At 42.5% G+C, this 20983-nt stretch overlaps 1 protein-coding gene across 1 annotated transcript in view; it reads right to left on the reverse strand.

The window, feature by feature from the left end:
- Window positions 1-20983, reverse strand: part of VAT1L (vesicle amine transport 1 like) — a 187548-nt gene that overhangs the window by 137202 nt on the left and 29363 nt on the right. Inside the window, exons 2-3 of the mRNA XM_003418096.4 lie at window positions 14805-14934; window positions 7299-7514 (exon numbers count right to left, since the gene is read on the reverse strand). Coding sequence (XP_003418144.1) covers window positions 7299-7514; window positions 14805-14934 — 346 coding nt within the window. The remainder of the gene's footprint in view (window positions 1-7298; window positions 7515-14804; window positions 14935-20983) is intronic.

A 20983-nucleotide genomic window follows, 5' to 3' on the forward strand; every position in this document is an offset into this window, starting at 1 on the left:
CCCAGGGAGTCTCTGGGCCATACCTCTCCTGCCAAAGTGGAGATGCGGTTAATCCTCCTCCCTTGATTATTCATGAAGGACATGATAGAGCGGCTTTGTTCTCTTTAAATTTTCAGAGGTTCCATTTCCTATCTCTGCAACTCCCTGGGAACTGGAAGATCTTGCTATGGTAAACTGTCGAGTAATGCTATTCAGCTATGTGCATCTCCTCCCTAAGGCAATCAGCTTTGCTCTTCCCTGAAGCATGCTGGGGATGGACTTGGGCTAAGGTACAAGGCCAGAAGTGACATGACTGGGCCAGCAGCCAAGGCTGAGGAATGCCTTAGCAACAAGAAGGAAAACATCTGGGCCTGGATGTGAAGTCCCTGGAACACTGACTACCCAAGGACGTGGGAGAAAAATGATGAGCCTTGGTCCCAGCTGGAATAGTATATAAGCTTGGGTCCCTTGCTAGGTGGTTGAGGAAAATACTCCAGCCGGTTGCCACTGGAAAAAGCAGCTGCTTGTCCATGTCAGTAAGTTTCCCTGAATGCATGAATCTGGAAAGGGCTATGTGTCAGTTCTTCAGATTATCTGCCAGGATGCACAGTGAGGGTCCTTCGTTGCTGGGGCTGTCCCCCGACATAAACTCACCCTTGTCCTGGGATACGAGGTCAGGCAGGCAGAAGAAATGAGGTATGGTGCAGGTATTTGAGGCCACTGGTGCAGTATAGTGCAAAAAGCACAAGATTTGGAGTTCCTAGCCCTGGATTTTGGGCTCAGATTTGATCCCTGCTACTAATTAATACTATGGCCCTAGAAACCATGCTGAACCTTTGAACCTGGGAAATTATAATGAAAACATTTTATTGGGTGCTTATCATGTGCCATGGACTGCTCCAAGTTCACAAGAACCATGTAAAGCTGGCACTCATAGCATCCCCACTTCACAGATGAGGAAAGTGAGTCAAGAGTGCAAGAAGGGGCAGGCCTGGAAATTGTATGTGGTGAGTAGGTCCTTACTACATACGTGTTGAATGAGTGAATGAATAAATGAATGAACCACAGGCTTTGGAAACTTGTAGCAGGTAGGAAAAGAGCTAAACACAATTCTTGGTTTGAGTAACTGGGTAGATGTTGGTGACTGTCATTTTGTGACTGACGATGGTGTTGTCAATGAAATACACTCTTATAGGTGATTCCTGAGCATGGCGTAAGACTAGGCAGTGTTTTGTTCTGTTGTACATGAGGTTTCTATGAGTCGGAACTGACTTGAAGGCATCTAACAACAATAGGTGATTTTGTAGATGGTCGTGTCTTTTCTGCTGAAATTGTATGACTTTTCCATATGTCCAAATCCTTCCACAGTGGGGGTTTCTACTCACCGCATGCTTTCATGGTTTAGTGTTAAAATGTTGTAGGGTTACTCAGTCATTCGGGAAGGACCGCCGGCACACGGGCCCAAACATGAGGTGGGGGACCCTCGTGATGCCCTCTTTGCAGATTCTGCCCCTCCCTCCTGTGGCCTCTCCTGTCAAGTGATTTGAATGACATTGGGAAATGCCCCGTAACGAATAGAATTTAATAACTGAGGGGTAGCCATTTAAGTCTGTCTGAAAGGTACATTCTACTTTCCTTTCCAAGATCTGTGGCTCACTTCAGGCTGTAGTGATTGGAGCAGCTGCTCTCAGCTGCTCTTTTCCCCACATGTCTTTGTTAGAGGCCTGTGGAGAAAACCTCTCTGTGCCCAGTGGAGGCTCAGGGAAGCTTGATCCAGCCCTTCTGTGATTTGCAACTTGAGCCAGACTCCAGGAAGAACCAGCTGCCTTCTGGTTGTCTCCAGGGCTTCAAACCAGTTTGTTCCCAGGAAGTTACACATAAAAATCACCTGGGGATCTTGTTAAAATACAGATTCCAATTCAGTATATCTGGAGTAGAAATGCAAATTCTCAGGAAGGGTTCAAACCAGAACAACCTGATCCAAAGCTCTGCTTGTCTCGAAGGAGCCCTGGTGGCACCATAGTTAAGTGCCTGGTTGCTAGCTGAAAGGTTGGCAGTTTGAACCCACCAGCTGCTCCTCAGGTGAAAAAATGTGGCAGCCTGCTTCTGTAAAGATTACAGCTTTGGAAACTGTATGTGGCAGTCCTATTCTGTCCTGTAGGGTGGCTATGAGTTGGAATCAGCTCGATGGCAAAGGGTCTGGTTGTATCTAAATGGTCCTCTCGGTGGGGAAAAGTAAGAAGATGCAGGTGTGGAGAAAAATGCACTTGCCCCTGTAGGACACCTTGGTTGAAGTAGTATCTGTCTGTCTGTCTTCCCTCTCTCTCTCCCTCTGTCTTAACTTATTATTTTGGAATAATTTTAGATTTATAGAAAAGCTGAAAAAATAATAAAAAGCCTTCCCATATTTCCTTTGCCCAGATTCCCTTAATGTTGCCATGGCACACTTATCAAAACTCAGAGATTAACATTGGTACCACACTATTAACAAAACAACATACTTGAGCTGAATTTCTGCAGCTTTTCTGCCAATGGCCCTTTTCTATTCCAAGATCTTATCTAAGATACCATATCACATTTAGTCATATCTCCTTTGGTCTCCTCTGGCCTGTGACAGTTTCTCAGTTTTGTTTTGTTTTTCACAACTTCGACAATTTTGAGGAGCACTGGTCTGGTATATTGCAGAATATCCCTCAATTTTGGTTTACAAGATGTTTTTTCATAATTAAACTGGGGTTATGGGTTTTGGGGAAGATTACACCAAGGTGAAGTGCCCTTCTCACTACATCCTACCTGGAGGTATAATAAATATATGGAAGTAGTCTTTTTTGCATCAAATATTTCTCCAGAAGTAATTCAACAAACATTTATTCAGCATAATCGCTAGAGGAGGGCATCATGTTTGGTGAAGCAGAGGGCCAACAAGGGCATGGGAGACCCCTGGTGAGATGGATTGGCACAATAACCACAATTGACTTGAACATGCCAGTGATCACAATGATGACGCGGGACTGAGGAACATTTTGTTCTGTTGCCATGAGTCAGAGTTGATGTGATAGCAGCTAGCAACAACAATGTACCCAACAGTGCTGTGCCCAGAACTATGAAATCGCTCTCTCTCTTTATCTACCTGGCATCTACCTATTCTTACCATTCATAAAGCACCTACTACATGTCAGGTATTGTCCTAAGCCCTTTGATTCACTTCTCACCAGAGGTAGCCATTATTGTTTCCATTTTACAGAAGTTAGGTTACTTGCTCAAAGTCACCCAGCTATATAAGATGGGAGAGCTGAGAGTTGAACCCAAGTCCACCTATGTTTTTGCCACACCACCCTGCCTTCAGTAGATAATAGCCCTGCCCATGAAATAGTGCTCAAAGTACGAAGCCATGACCAAATGATGACAGAACACTAGCTTCAGAATTTTCTTGTGAAAGGACTAAGGCTACCTGGACAAGGGAGTACATGATGGCTTCTTAGAGGAGGTGACATATGAATTAGGAGAGAACACCATCCTGGAAAAAAAGGAACACTAGATGAAATGGCACAGAGGCTCAAGGAGCTTGGGTGTATTCTAAAAAACACTGACAAGTTCAGTGTGGAGTAGAGGGTGCATGGAGGAAGATCCTGAGCTTGCCAGCTCTTCCCAGAGGTGTTTTCTGAAGAGGTCTGTAAGAGAGGTATGCCTCAACTGTTTGGTAACAGACTGGGTGGTAGAGCAGCAAGAGCGTAAAACACAAGGTCAGGACACCAGGGATGGATTCCAGGTTCTCTCAATGTTCCGGATTGTAGAGTGGACGAATAATAGGTTTTGAAATCAGCCAGATTACGGTGTGAGTCCTAGTTCTGCCACTTCCTGCCTGTGTTTTCTTCGAGGCTTTCCATGGTGAAAGGTGAGGGAGGGAGGCAGCCCAGGGAAAGTGGCTATATTCGTTTCCCCTTGCTGCTCTAACAAATTAACATGAGCTTAGTGGTTTAAAACAATACAGGTTTATCATCTTCTGGAGGGCAGAAGTCCATAATGGGTTTCACTGGGCTAAAAGCAAGGTGTTGGCAGGGCTGTGTTCCCTCTGGAGTCTCTAGGGCAGAATCCATTTCTTTGTCTTTTTCAAATTCTAGAGGCATCCCACATACCTTGGCTCATGGCCTCTTCCTCCATCTTCAAAGTCAGCAGTGCAGCATCTTCAAGCCTCTCCCTGATTGTTCTGACTCTTCCATCTTCAAGAACCTTTGTGAATATATTGGGCCCACCTGGATAATACAAGATCATCTCTCCAACTCAATGCCCTTTATTTAATTACATTTGTAAAATCCCTTTTGCCACGTAAGGTAACAATCAGGGATTAGGTATGAACTTCTTTGGGGGCCGTTATTCTGCAACCACAGCAGCCATATGGTCAGTGGCCGCACTCACCATGTCTGTCCAACAGTGGTGGGGAGGACCTCTGTTCTTCTCCAGGGTATCACAGATAATGTATGGAAATATATCCACCAGGGGGCTCCCCCTACCATAAAAGCAGTGGTTGGTAGTCTTGGGAGGAGGCCAGTTCTGCCTGAGAGAGACTCACTGGTCTTGCCTCTGTGGGATGGTCTGGGTTCTCTTTAGGCCTCCTCACTTTTTGTTAGATGATGTCAACCCTACCCCAGTTCAGCTGAGTGTTCACATACATGGAGCTGCACTTGGCCACACAGCTCTCTAAGGATAACCTTGAACTCACTTGTCAAGTCTTGGTTGAGAGAAATGCTTTTCAGGGACACTCGACCACTGGAGAGATGCACATTCCAACCATTCCTTTAAACTCTGTCCCTAGATTAAGTCAGGGCACATTCTTTTGCTTTACTTTGATGCGATTGGACTCCATTAAGCTTACCCTAAGGAAAAGCTTCATGAAAATAATTGCATTTACTGTAATGGTTTTGTTGAGGATGTTCATTACATTACAGCATATATTCCTTATAAGAAACCACAGAGAAATAATCCTCTGGTCTCAAAAACGAATGCCAGTTATGGTTTTCTCAAGTAACTGGTTTATTTCTATCAAATGCATACTAGCTCACATGGCTGATCATTTTTCCCAATTTGTACTCACTGTTAGGAAGCTCAGAGCTAAACCTTGTCTAGCAAAGCTCTAGGACCTCATAATAATAATAATAAAAAAGCCTGCATTATATGCATCAACTTATCTTCCAGTCCTTGCTGTCCCTTTTCATCAGTTCCTGCACCTGTTTTATATTTTTTCTTTTGGTTGTGGTGCATGAATCTCTCATCCCAGCATAAGACAGGCATGCATTTTTGGTATTTCCATATTTCTTCCCTTTTGTGAGGCACACACCCTTCATACAGTCCTCTTTGTTCCAGGAACAAACTCAAGTGAAAAAAAAAAAATACAAAAAAATGAGCTGCAACATCATCCACGGCAGTGTTTAAACAGTGACTCTGGGCAGAACTGAGTCGAGACCATTGTAAAGACGCGCTTATGCTGATGATAAGAAAACATGTCTCTAATGCTTTGTATTCTTGGCACACTAAGATCATAAATGCCAGCATTCTGAATGGCTTGCTTGCTGTTAGCAGAGTCACTGGAAGTGAAATCCATTTTTTTTTTCCTAAGGGATGCTTAGCTTTTATTATATCTTCACTCATGGTCAAAAGACATCAGCAAATTTACTAAAGTGATTGAAGCTATTTCTCTTAAGGCATTTCTAACGTTTCCTAGCTTTGCCTTTACTCTTTTGTAAGTGAGCTTGTCTTCTCAGAAAGGAAAAACAGGAACGCACTTTATGTTCAATAGGGTGTGGATAGTTGCAGAAATCCAAGATAAAAAAACAAAAAAACAACACGATGTTAGCAAAATCTCCAATGAAAACATCTTTGAGATAGACCTAACCTTCAAACCACAGAATCACCAACTCTGAGAACCTTTCAAACCCTACTAGAATAGTATGTCAAAAACTTCTCTTATTAATCTCTATAACCATAGAGTCTAGACTATGGTATATGTTCAATACATATTTATTGAGTTAAATGAACAATAACCAGTTTCCACTGAGCTGATTCCGATCCAAGGCAACCTCATGTGTGTCAGAGTAGAACTATGGTCTACAGGGTTTTTTGTTGTTGTTGTTTGGTCCACAGGGTTTTCGATGGATGATTTTTTAGAAGTAGATCACCAGGCCTTTTTTCCAAGGCACCTCTGGGTGGATTTTGAACTGCCAACCTTCCAGTTAGCAGCCACGTGCTTAATCATTTGTGCCACTCAGGGAATTCTAACGAATAACACATCCCACTATCTGAAAGACCAGAGTTCCACTCAAGCCCCAGTAGACCATGACTGGCACAAAGTGCTTGCCATGTGTCAGGCATGCAATACATATTGAAAGACTGGCTCAGAGACTCATCAACCCCACAGAAGCAATTTCTACCATCCCTGAACTCCAGAGCAACAATTTTTAATGCCATTGTTTTCCTCCCTGGCAACTACACACCTGATGGATGATATTCCCCATATGCAACCACTCTCATGGGCATACTTGGGCTTATGTGTAATTCCCAGTGTGCTAGTACAGTCTCCAACCACCTATCTCACACTCAAGAAAATATATAGAACACAAATGAATAAGAGTGTCATTAATATAGGAACATTCTTGAATCCTCTGCAATTTATTGAGAAAGTAAATTATTTGCCACTTTGATACTTCAAATACTATTAGGAACACAGGACTTGTGAGGCATCTCAGAAGGATTGTCACAACAGTCTATCAAGTTGGCCAGATGAAAGGTGCCTTTCGAAGAGTGGAGGAAGGCTGTGCAGCATTTTTCTACTGTAACCAGATGTATTGATAGTGCCCAGCCCTCTTGCTACCACCTTAATGATGTTCAGAATTGCAGGGACGGAAATTGATTGGGCCCTCAACCAACTTCTCTGGTTCTTGTTCATTAACTCAACAAATATTATTGAACTTATACCATGTTCTAGACTCTATTGATGTAGAGAGTATTAAGAGAAGGTTCTGACACCAAGACTGAGAGTGCTCCTCTGTAGAAACCACCTCTGAGACGCACTGAGTCCTCAAATGCCACCTTGGAGACCTTCTCAAACTCTGGAGAAACTCTCTCTGGGGCTCACTAACTCCAACTCAGTCATCTCTGTGTGCTCTGTCAAATGTGTATACTCTACCAGGATCGTAGAGAGCTCACCCTTACTATTAGACATCGCTCATATACAAATTGCATTGTCAACCGGGTGTCACTCCACACCCAGTGGGGTTTCCACCTTCACGAACACAAAGAAGACGAGTCATAAGAAGCCAACTTACCACACCACCACCAGCTGAGTGCACGAGCACAGACATCCCTTCCTGGAGGTTGGCCACTTCAAAGAGCATCATGTAGGCTGTGACGAAGTTCATGGGGAATGCAGCAGCCTCAGAGAAGCTCATGTCATCTGGGATCTTGTAGACAAACTCCACTGGCGTGCAGACCACCTCTGCCCAGGCATTGTAATTGACAAAGGCCATGACACGGTCACCAATCTGGGCATGGGGAAGCACAGGGTTAGTGAACACTACTAGCTCATGACAGAGGTTCACAGAGCGACTAAAATATCAGGAGCTGTCCATGTTATAAAACATCATTGTTTCTCTTAACTCAAATGCTAATGACCCATATTCAAATTCCCCAGTATTTTAGATTTTTAAAAAATATGTTGGTGAATGCACACTCATGTTCATTGCTGCCTGTTCACAATAGTAAAAAGATGGAAACAACCTAGATGCCCATCAACAGATAAATGGATAAACAAACTACGGTACATACACACAAGGGAATACTATGCAACAATAGAGAACGATGATGAATCTGTGAAGCATCTCACAACATGGATGAATCTGAAGGGGATTATGCTGAATGAAATAAGTCAATCACAAAAGGCCAAATATTGCATGAGACCACTACTATAAAAACTCATGAAAATGTTTACATACAAAAAGAAATAATCTTGGATGGTTACAACGAAGGGGAGGGGAGGAGTGGAAATGGAAAGACACTAAACAGATAATAGATAAGTGGTAACTTTGGTGAAGGGTAAGACAGTACACAATACTGGGGAAGCCTGCACAACTTGTCCAAGGCAAGATCATGGAAACTTCCTAGACACATCCAATCTCCCTGAGGGACCAAATTACTGGGTTGAGGGCTGTGGGGACCATGGTCTCAGGGAACATCTGTCTCAATTGGAATAACATACTTTATAAAGAAAATGTTCTACATCCTACTTTGGATAGTGTCTGGGGTCTTAAAAGTCTGTGAGTGGCCATCTAAGATACTCCACTGGTCTCACCCTGTCTACAGCAAGGGAGAATGAAGACAACCAAAGACGCAAGGGAAAGATTAGTCCAAAGAACTAATAGACCACAACTACCACGGCCTCCACCAGACTGAGTCCTGTACAACTAGATGGTGCCCAGCTACTACCACAGACTTCTCTGACAGGGATCATGGTAGAGGGTCCAGGACAGAGCTGGAAAAAAATGTAGAACAAAATTCTAACTCATACACACACACAGAGACTGACAGAGACTGGAGAAACCCCGAGACTATAGCCCCAGGCAGCCTTTTAGCTCAGTACTGAAGTCACTCACGAGGCTCACCTTTTAGCCAAAGATTAGACAGGCCCATAAAACAAAATGAGACTAAAGGGGCACACCAGCCCAGGGGCAAGGACGAGAAGGCAGGAGGGAACAGGAAAGCTAGTAATAAGGATCCCAAGGTCAAGAAGGGAGGGTGTTGACATGTTGTGGGTTTGATAACCAATGTCACAAAACAATATGTGTACTAACTGTTTAATGAGAAACTAGTTTGTTCTGTAAACCTTCATCTAAAGTACAATTAAAACAAAAAATCTTGGTGAAATAAATGATATTTTTTATACATTTGCAGTAAAAAAAAGCTTAAACTGCTACTGAAGTTTCACAGGTTTACAACAGATTTCATGAACTGGGGACAACTCTATATTTTGTGCCCATCCATCTTCATTATGATCTCGTCCTCTCCAGAACCAGGGAAGCTGGTTGAGGGCCCATTCCCTCCCGGAAATTCTGGACATAATTAAGGTGGTGGCAAGAGGGCTGGGCATATCAGATAGAAGAAATGGTGCACTGCCTTCTCCACTCTTTCACAACCACCTTTCATCTGACGAACTTATGTTCTTCCTTAAGGGCTTCTCAGGGATTTTGTCGCCACAGCCTAGGATGAGGGACTTCTAGCCTGGCTGGAGAATGGATTTCTTCTTCACAAGAGGCTTTTCTATATGCCCTGTTTGATCACAACAGAAAAACTACCATTTATTGGATGCTAATAATGTACCAGGAAGAAAGGCCTGGTGACCTACTTCCAAAAATCAGCCAACGAAAACCCTATGGAGCACAGCAGTCCCATCTATAACCCATCACGGGGATGGCTCAGGTTCAGGCAGCTTTCGTTCCATTGTGCACTGAGTCACCGTAAGTCAGGAGCCAGCCCGATGGCAGCTAACAATAATAATGTACCAGACTCTGGAATCTTCATTTTATGTATGTTATTTTATTTTATCTACATGATAGCTGTATGGGATTGGTATTGTCTCGATTAAACACATGAAGAAGCTAAGGTAAGAAAGGTTAAGCCTCTTGCCTAAGGACAAACATCTAGTAAGTGGCAATCAGAAGCCAGGCTAAGGCCTGTCTGACTCCAAGTATCTTTCCACCACATCACAATGATCCCTACCATGTTTTTTTTTGTTTGTTTTTTTAACTGAACTTCTTAGTCTTAGGCTCTAGGCACTGGATATATAAAATAGTGAATGAGGCACAGCTCATGCTTTCGAAATTTTCATAGTCCCTGGAAATTTCACGTGGCAATTACTATGAGTGATAGGGCTTAGACTGAAGATCCACCTGGAAGGGAAAATGTTTTAGTAGAGATTGAAGCCTTATGCCACAGTCATGAAGCTATAATGGTGATGTTGCGTAACTGATCCAAAGATAATATAATTCCTTTTTTTTTCAAGTGGGGGAGGGGGATGGATGGGATCAAGTGATGCTAGAATAGCCTGGAAATGAGTTTCCCAGAACCTGGGAGGTTTGCCAGGTTGCCTGGCTGTGAGTTTTTTGGGCGAGAGCTGCCACAGCTTCAGTGTGTAGATGGCACAGTGTCTTCAGGGTCTTGATTGTCCATTTAGCCAGTGGGTGATGTTGTGGAAAGACAACGAACTGACACTGGCCCCACTGAGACCTGGGTAATGAGGATTTCAGATGGAGGAGGCAATTGGTTACAGAATCAACACTGCTCTCAATGAACCTGGGCACCTGTGCTCCATCCAGGGCATCCATGCCAAGGAGCCGAGTTAGCCAAAGCAGCAAAGACACCTGAACCGAAAGAATCAGATAGCTCTGCCCCAGTGTGTTTCTTGGGGCTCTCCTCCCAGAATCAGAAGCAATGCAGAGCCTGGTTTGCTTGCTCTGAGATAGAGTCAAGCAATTAATTAATGGGATCATCTGAGAGCTGGGCAAGGAGGCCTTTCTGATTGCCTCCCCCTCTATCTCCTCTCTTTGTCCTTGCTCGGGAAGCTTGCCATAAACCGAAGCAGGGTTCTCCCCTTCCTGAGCCCTCCCTGAGCCTCCTGGAGAGGGAGAAGTCCTTGGCTATATTTATCTGCATGGTTTTCTGTGGCTCCAATTCCCACCTGCCTTTGTAACCCCCTCTTCCAAGGCCCAAATGACCCTGGACTCTTCATATCAGTCTTCCATCCAGACTGTGGCACACCTGGAGTTGACAGCAGTTAGAGTTGACTCAACAGCAACTAGCAGTCTGACTCCAGACACAAATAATTAATTAATTACAGCTGGAGATCAGTGCTAGGAAGATGACATTGTTGTCGTTGTTGGGTGCCGTTGAGTCAATTTTGACTTATAGCAACCCATGTAACAGAGTACAACTGCCCCATAGGGTTTTCTTGGCTGCAATCTTTATGGAAGCAGATGGTCAGGTCTTTCACCCACAGAGCCACTGTGTGAGTTCAAATCATAAAGGTTATATAAGGGTTACAACAGGGAAACTGCCAGTTCTGGAGATACTAGATTAACTCTTCAGGCCTCAGTGTCTCTGTTCTAAAACGAGAAAAATACTAGTAAAGGTTCTTACAAAGATTACAAAGCAGTTACCGTCAAGTCGACTCTAACTCCTGGTGACCCTACATGTGTCAGAGTAGAACTGTGATTCATAGGGTTTTCGATGGCTGATATTTCAGAAGTAGATCACCAGGCCTTTCTTCCGAGGTGCCTATGGGTAGACTCAAACCTCAACTGAGCAAGCTAACCATTGCACCACCCAGGGAAGTTTAAATGACATAATATATATACAATGTACTTAGCATGGTACATGGAAACACAGGGGAAGAATAAATGTTAGTTCTTAAAAGAACAGATTGGTTCATGGAGTTCACAATCCATTGATCAAGAGCTACATACCAACTCACTAAATTTTATAAAGCGGAATAAATAACCGTCTAATGAAGAAAACTAATGAAAAGGAGGGGCTGTTGTGCTGGTGTTGAGTGTCCCAATCCTTGGAAGCGTTCAAGATCAAGTGGTGAATGTTGGAAATGCCATCTTGTAGACAGAAGTTTAGACCAGAAGATAACCAAGGTCAAGCACTGACATTCTTTTTTTTTTCATAGAATTATGAAAACCCAAAGATGCAGACTCAAGACCACAGAGTAGCTGATGGCCTCCAGTGTCAACACTGAGTATAATGAAAAGAATATTCCAGGCACCTGGACAGTGATGGCCACAGCCATCACAGCAGAGCTCACTGCTCCTAGGCTTCTCATTGAACTTGGCTCCATCATTTCAATTGCATTATCAAAATGGCAAAAGAGACTAAGCCACTGGCTCAGCCTCCGCCTGAGTCTGCAGCAGGTACCTTTTCTTTTTCTTAATATCCAATTCACCTCATTATTTGATTCTGCTAAGAAAAAGAAATTAATCCTGGGTGAGTGAGCACAAATTACTCCTTTACTGCTACGCCTCTGGCGACAACTTTCCAAGCCTCCCTTGCAATAGATCAAACCAAGAGAACTACTCAGCATGCTGCCACATGGAATTCCATCTCCAAAATGATTAAAAATCTTAAGTCAGAATTATAGAGGTGATGTTAGTATTGATTTTCTCCCAAGTCACACCCTGACTAGAAACTTGTAGGTAAAAAAAAAAAAAGTAGGTAGCTTCTTTTATTTGCTTGTACAGCTGAAAGTCATTGGAGCAGAGGAGGCTGAGGAGTGGCGTTGATAATAAGCAAGCCGGTGCTAACTAGCAGATAATAAATCATATATAACAGGAAGTACAGATAATCAAAGGGAACTTTGCAGCACAACAGTTAAGCACTGGGCTGCTAACTGAAAGGTCGGCAGTTCCAACCCACCAGCCGCTTCATGGGAGAAAGATGTGGCAGTCTGCTTCCGTAAAGATTTACAGCCTTGGAAACCCTATGGGGCAGTTCTACTCTGTCCTGTAAGGTTGCTCTGAGTCGAGTTGACTCAGTGGCAATGGGATGCATAATGAAAGGACAGATTATGACTGCTAGCCAAAAGGTTAAATATAAGGGAAAATAACAGATAATCAGAGGATTATTTATTATTATGTATTACACACATAATTATGTATTATAATTCATAATCAAACAAATAAGAGAAAATATACATCATCAAAGAAGCCCTGGTGGCACAAGGCTTAAGTGCTGGGGTGCAAATGAAAGATCAGCAATTCGAACCTACCCAGTGGCTCTGTGTGAGAAAGACCTGGCAGTCTGCCTCCGTAAAGATTACAACCAAGATTAAGCCAAGTCCAACAACATCACTGTCTACTGCTCTACTCTCAAATAATGGGCTATTTAGTCAATGCTCAGAATTCTCTTTGGGCCACGTGACGGGGGCGAAGAGCAGACAGTATTTCTTATAAATAGCTTTCAGAAAGAGACGGTGCTGCCTCTGGTTAGACTGCTTGCCTGGGGATGGAAACTGTAAAGACATATGAGAGAAAAGAGAAAGCTCGTTTTCTTCTTCCTCAACATTTTCCACTGTATAATCTTGAAACCATTGACTAAAAGGCTGATAAGTGGGATTAGATTTCCAATCTTCATCATAACGAATTTGGAGCCTACTGATGTTTTCAAAGTGTATTGAGGCCAGGTGCACTGAGACTTAGCAATAGGCCCAAGTTCAATTCCAAGAGCTTTTTGGCGCTGCACTGGGTAGGACTCGTCTTCAGTTCTACTTTCCTTGATTTATTATTCTTGCATTTGGGGTTGGGAAACCAAAAAAATCAAACCTATTGCCATTGAGTCGATTCCAACTCATGGCAACCCCATGTGTTACCGGGTATAACTGCTCTATAGGATTTTCTTGGCAGTAATCATTACAGTAGCAGATCACCAGGCCCTTCTTCCATGGCAGTGCCAGGTGGGTTTGAACCACCAACCTATAAACCAAAAAACCCAGTGCCGTCGAGTTGACTCTGACTCATAGCGACCCTACAGGACAGAGTAGAACTGCCCCATAGGGCTTCGAAGGAGCAGCTAGTGGATTTGAACTGCCGACCTTTTTCGGTTAGCAACCAAGCTCTTAACCACTGTACCACCAAGGCTCCTATAGGTTAGTAGTTCAGTGCAAATCGTTTGTGGTGCCCAGGAACCTTGGGGGTTGGGAGCAGAGGGTAAAGAGCATGGGGTTATAGGAGGAGTGAAAAGGCTCTGGTGATTTGAATCCAGGTTCTAATACCACTAACTACCTTTCTGACCTCACAGAAATTTACTGAGCCCTTCTGAACCTCATCCATAAAGTAATAACAATAATCTTTAACCTTGTTGGCTTGTGGCAAGGCTGAAAAAAGATAGCTTACCCATGTTTCTAGTTATGGTAGGTTCTCAAACACTACCTCCCTTCATTCCTTGCCAGGGAAGCACTTAGTGATCAGCCAGAGCCCTTGCACCTGATTTGCATTAGTTTCTCTGACTCCAAACTACTAGAGTTTTGTGCCATTGATATGCCTAGTTTTTCACCAGTTTTTATAGATCCAGTTCTAATTGATTTGCATTATACTGGAATGAGCATACATCTTTCTGTCTATTTTAAATATTTTTTATTATGGAGAAATTTGAACATGTACAAAAGTAGTCAAAATAATATGATAAAACCTTGTGTGCCCATCACCCGACCCTAGAAGCCATTAATCTATGGCTGATTCCACCCCACTGTCAGGTATCTCTCCCCTTTGGTTTTAAGATCTTCTGCCTCTCAAAATGCCACTTCCTCAACGCCTGAAACAGTAACTTATAAATGATTCCTTAAATGTGTGTGTTAGGTAGATACTTAACAGAACCGAGTTATAAAATACAAAGGCTATTTCCCCCGACTTTGTGCTTTATAATTGATTTCTGAGTGTGAGTTAATGGGAAAAAAAAAGGGAGTTGTGGGTAGGGGGAAGGGGCATGCACGTTTAGTTAATCCAAGCCCAAATACTCTCATTTAATTGCTGCATAATGTGAATGAAGGGGACGAAAAGCTTTGTCCCGCCCTCCTCACCAGACTGTTGTGAGGAGCAAACAAACCATACCCAACACAGACATTATGTGCACAGAAAGCCCTATGATTAGAAACATTGCTAATAAAAACCAAAGAAGACAACAATAATAATACATTTCTTAGACTGTTCCCAACATTTTTGCATAATCAGATATTAGCTCAGTGGGTTCCAAATAAATACTTTTTAAGTCAGAAGTCAAAACCTTACCTCGTATCCTTTCACACTGTCTCCCAGAGCTTCAACAATCCCAGAGCACTCAAATCCTGGCACCAGAGGCGTCTTGGGAGGGTTGTCAATATTCCCTTGTCGCACCATCAAGTCAATGAAGTTTAAACCACTGTGAACAACAAGTGTGAAAGAAGAGAAATTTGAGATGAGATTCAAAAGAGAGTATTGGCCTGGTTTTCTCTTCCTCCCTCCCTCCTGCCTTTCTTCCTCCTTTTCCACTCCCTTCTTCCCTATTTCCCTTTCTTCCTCCCCTCTCCCCTCCTTCCTTTCTTTCTGGCAAAGTGTACCTAATAAAAACCTCACTTGTATATAGCAAAACTCAATTATCTGTTTCCAGAGAATAATTTTTTTTTTTTTTGGCAGTTAAAATATCAGTTACAGAGTTTACATTCTTAATTCAAAAGAAAGCCCATTTTTCTAACCCAAAAAGAAAGACCAGACTTGCTGGCCTAACAGAGACTGAAGAAACCCTGACAGTATGGCCCCCAGACACACTTTCAACTCAGTAATGAAGTCACTCCTGAGGTTCACCCTTCACCCAAAAATTGGACAGGCCCATAAAACAAAATGAGACAAAAGGGGCACACCAGCCCTGGGGTAAGGACTAGAAGGCGGGAGGGGACAGGAAAGCTGGTAATAGGGAACCCAAGGTTGGGAAGGGAGAGTGTTGACATGTCATGGGGTTTTTAACCAATGTCATAAAACAATATGTGTACTAACTGTTTAATGAGAAACTAGTTGTTCCGCAAGCCTTCATCTAAAGTACAAAAAAAAAAAAAAAAGATAGCCCCTTTATCCTCTCTCATGGCCTATTTAGTCTTACTTTAAAAACACATATTGACTACTTGGTTATTAGACCTTCTTGCCCTTAATTGCGGGTAAAAAACATATGCTAGGAAGAGTTAAGCAGTCACATGGAAAGCAGTCAGACAAAATGGACACCAGCTAATCTGTGAGAAATAGAAAGAAAATCTGATTCAAAAGGTCTCAAAACAATCAACTGTCACACTTCAAACCTCACACAAACTTATACTAGTGCTGTCCATAAATGGCCCCCAGAGTGAATATGAACCAAAAATAGATTACACTACATCCAGCTGGGGGAGGAAGACTTGAAGAAATAACCCAATGTATATGGAATGCTAGAATGTTTGTTTCAAAAACCAAAGACATCTTTCTTATCAGGTGTTTTCTATGAACATATTACTTTTGAAATAATAAAGTTATTAAAATATATCAAAGTCATCACCTTGGAAAACTATATACTTGATTCCAGTGTTGCTAGCAATGCTTCAAACTGTTTTATTTATTTATTTTTTCAGAACTACTCTTTGGAATAGCATTTAACATTCATTCAGTAATCACATGGGAAAATATATCCCATTGAACATCCATTTTTTTCCATCCGATGTGGTTCAAATGTACTTCCTGTTTTCAATTAGCCACCATCTAAGAATGGTTTGGAGTCGCTGGGTCGTACAAACAGTTAAATGCTCAACTACTAGCTGAAGGTTGGCAATTCAAACCCACTCAGAGGTGCCTCAGAAGACAGACCTGGCAATTGGCTTCTGAAAGGTCACGCAGCCTTGAAAACAATATGGAGCACAGTTTTATTCTGATACACATGGGGTCACTATGAGTCAGAATCAATTCGACAGCAACTAACAACAACAAGAATGGTTCATATAATGGTTTATACAAACCAAACACCTTAGTCTAGCCCAATGCCCATTAGCATCTGGCCACAGCTTCTTTCCAAGCAACATGACATGAACCATTTCTCAAAAATACTTTGCCCATTCTTCCTTGGCCTCTGTGGAGCCAAGATAGTATCTAACTCCACTTGTATCCCCTGGTCTCTACTTATCAGTCTTATCCACAGAGAATAATAAAGACAAGGAGAATAGTTTCCTTAGGGGGTGGGTTTGAAAGTGACTACCCTCTCTAGGTTTTCCAGGCCACAAATCAGATAATTTCACATATTCCTCCAGTTGGTGTATCTTTTAAAATGTGCCCTCCCTGAAGGCAGCTGCATGTCTCATACTTCTTTGTCTCTGGAGTGCCTGGCATGGCATCAGGCTCACAGCAACACAGTAGGTGCTCAAGTAACATATATGAATGAAGGAATAGTTATGACTATTCGAAAATATGTACCGCCAATTTGGATACTAATTCCTAAAAAACACCCAAGGAATGCTCAGGATAATGGATACATTCCTAAAATGTATGCGTAGATTCCCAAGGGTTCTACTTTGATGGTTAATAGTTATTTGGGTCTTTTATTAACCAAAATGTTCTCGAATAATGTGGCCATTTCTTAAGAGCTTGGGGAGACCTAGGTACAAATCCCAATTTTACCACTTCTAATGAATGAATTCAAACATACACGAAAATGGCGCAGGACCAGTCAACATTTCATTCTATTATAAAGAGTCACCATGAGTCCGAGCTAACTCGATGGCAACTAACAACGGCAACAACAGAAACGTGTGTAACCTTGGATAAGTTATTTAATCTCTCTAAGCTTCAGTTTCCTCATCTTTAAAATAGGAGTCATGATAGTACCTACCCCTCAGGGTTCTTTTGAGAATTAAAAAGAGTAAAGCACTGGATCACGGAGCCAGGTACATAGAAGTACTCAATACATGTTAACCCTTTAAAGTTGCATTTTGACTTCTGTTAAGAAGGCAGAACACATGGTGCATTTTTGGAAGACTCCTGTTTAAAAAAAGTTAAAAAGCCATTTTAGAGCTGAAATGGGAAAACCATCTATCTCCAAGCTTCACTTCTATGAAATAGCTCATTTTCCAATAAAACCAAGTAAATAAGGCACCAAAGGATATTCTACATCCCAAATCAAACACGGCATCTCATTTCACACATATTTTAGCTCACTGTGTTTCTCTCTGTGTAGAAAACCTATGATTTCCCAAGGCCCTGATGGAGAAATGCCAGGAGAAATTATTTAATAGTTCTGCAAACATGCCAACCCTGGAAGAGGGCTTCATCCTAGAGACTTGTTACACTGCTTAGTAGGTCTGCCTTCAATCACCGTCCTGCGTGAACTAGGTCTGGTAACTACAAACTAAGAGCCAGCCGCTTAAAATCCAGTAAGAGGGGCTAAAATTGACTTTACAAAATCCTGTAGCATCTGCATTCTCAGAGAGGCAAACAATGTCCCCGTGACAACGCCAAGCATCTCCAGGAAAGGACTACGAAAGCAGGTATATCCAGGAGGATGGGGGTAGGTCAGTGGTGTTCATCTCAACATAAAGGCAAAGTGAGATACTTTGGTAAGTACCATCTGGGATCTTAAAAGCTTGTGAGCTGCCATCTAAGACACTCCTCTGGTCTCACCCTGTCTGAAGCAAGGGAGAATAAAGAAAACCAAAGATACAAGGGAAAGATTAGCCCAAAGGACAAATGGACCACAAATATTACAGCCTTCACCAGACTGAGTCCAGCACAATTAGATGGTGCCCGGCTACCACCATCGACTGCTCTAACAGGGATCACAATAGAGGGTCCCAGACAGAGCTGGAGAAAAATGTAGAACAAAATTCTAACTCACAAAAAAAGACCAGGCTTACTGGTCTGACAGGGACTGGAAAAACCCTGAGAGTATGGCCTCCAGACACTTTTTTAACTCAGTACTGAAGTCACTCTGGAGGTTCACCCTTCAGCCAAAGATTAGATAGGCCCATGAAACAAAATAAGACTAAATGAGCACACCAACCCATGGGCAAGGATGAGAAGGCAGGAGGGGACAGGAAAGCTGGACGAACAGAAATGGGGAGCCCAAGGTTGAGAAGGGGAGAGTGCTGACACATCATGGGGTTGGCAACTAATGTCACAAAAGATACGTGTATTAATTGTTTAATGAGAAACTCATTTGCTCTGTAAACCTTCATCTAAAGCATAATAAGAAATAAAATGATACAAAGGGTACCACAAAAAAAAAAAAAAAAAGAAACAGCTCTGATCATAAAAAAAACAAAGGCAAGTTGAGAAATGGTTAACAGAGTACTCTTCCATGTTGTACCAGACCTCTACCTTGGTGCCTGTCCTCCCAACTCCTCCTTATATGCACAGAGTTAGCATTTACCAGTTGCCATTGATTTGACTCAAGCAAACCCATGTGTGTCAGAGTAGAACTGTGCGCCACAGGGTTTTCGATGACTGGCTTTTCAGAAGTAGGTCACCTTTCTTCCAAGACACCTCTGGGTAGACTGGAAACTCCAACCTTTCAGTTAGCAGCCAAGAGTATCAGCTGTTTGCACCACCCAGGGACTCCTAGCATTTAAAAACCAAAACCAAATCCATTGCCACTGAGCCAATTCCAACTCATGGAGACCCAACGCATTACACAGCAGAACTGCTCCACAGGGTTTTCTTGGCTGTAATCTTTATTGAAGCAGATCGCCAGGTCTTTCTTCTGCAGTACTGCTGGGTGAGTTTGAGCCACCAACCTTTAGGTTAGTAGTCAAGAGCAAACCATTTCCACCACCCAGGGACCTTTCCTAGCATTTACTGAGGGGTTGATTTGTGGCAGGAACTGTGTTAATGGCTTCACATTCATTATTTCATTTAAGGTATAACTATCATATCCCATTTTTCAGATGAGGAAACTGAGACCCAGTGAGAATAAGTAACTTGCTTAAGGTCATACTTTTAGAAACTGTCAAAGCCAGGATATGAATTCAGGCAAGCCACAGAACCTGAGCCCTTACCCACCACCCTCTACTACCTCTTTATGGGAACTTTGCTACCCACTGCCCCTGCTGAATACCTCATACTTCAAAGTAATATGTTTATAACTCCTTATCTCTTGGTTAGTAGCTGTTTGTACCAGTGGGAGGCCAATGCTGGAGGAGTGGCCATTCATAACCTAGGCAGGAATCCATTCTTTAGCATAAAAAAACGAGCTGGTCCAAAAACTGAGTGTTTTCTCAAAAACTGGGAATTGGGAGACATGGAGCAAGGAAACAACTTAGCAACAAAAGTGTATCAAAAGATAAAACTGAGCTGGAGAGACTTAGTTGACCTCAAGCTTTGGATAAGCATAAATGAAAAAGGCAGTAAGTAGGGAATTAAGGAGTCCCTGTGTGGAATCGACTCGACGGCACTGGGTTTGGTTTTTTGGTTTGGGGTGGTATAAATAGCTAACTGAAAGATTAGACGTTCAAGTGCACCCAGAGGCACCTCGGAAGAAATGCCTGGCAATCGACTCCTGAAAAATCAGCCACTGAAAACTCTATAGAGCACTGTTCTCTGACACATGAGGTTGCCATGAGTTGGGGTCACCATGAGTTGGGGTCATCTCGGTGGTAACTGTTAAGGGAATTAAAAGAAAAACCACAAAGAATACCTGAGTCAACCCAACAGCCTACACCTGAATAAAGTCTACAAGCTTCCATTGTTTGCTTACCCAGCATCAGAGGGTTTCGTCTCTAGACTTGATGTCCTGGCCTCAATGTGCCTGCTGCTCTTCAATTTCCACAAATCCCGTGGTTACTTCACACATCTAATAAAATCTCTTTGCTTGGGTTACCTGTGTGGTCTCTGTTCCACGAAACCAAAAGAAACAAACTAAAACAAATGCCGTAATTACTTATCCCAATAACCCAACAGCCGTCAGTATGGATTACACCTCAACATAAAGAAAACAAAAATCCTCACAACTGGACCAATAAGCAACATCATGATAAAAAGAGAAAAGATTGAAGTTGTCAAGGATTTCTTTCAATTTACTTGGAACCACAATCAATGCTCATAGACGCAGCAGTTAAGAAATGAAATGACGTACTGCATTGAACAAATCTACTGCAAAAGACCTCTTTCAAGTGGTAAAAAGCAAAGATGTCACTTTAAGGACTACGGTGGGTTTGACCCAAGCCAGGTATTTTCAATTGCCCTAAAAATACGCATCGAAAGCTGGACAATGAATAAAGAAGACCATAGAAGAATTGATGCCTTTGAATATCGTGTTGGCAAAGAATATCGAATGGACTGCCAGAAGAATGAACAAAAATCCTTATCTCACGTACTTCAGATGTATTTTCAGGAGGGACCAATCCCTGGAGAAGGACATCATGCTTAGTAAAGTAGAGGGTCAGCTGAAAAAAGGAAGACCCTTAGTGAGATGGACTGACACATAG

This window comes from Loxodonta africana, chromosome 21 (assembly GCF_030014295.1).
Source record: "Loxodonta africana isolate mLoxAfr1 chromosome 21, mLoxAfr1.hap2, whole genome shotgun sequence".
Taxonomy (NCBI): Eukaryota; Metazoa; Chordata; class Mammalia; order Proboscidea; family Elephantidae; genus Loxodonta; species Loxodonta africana.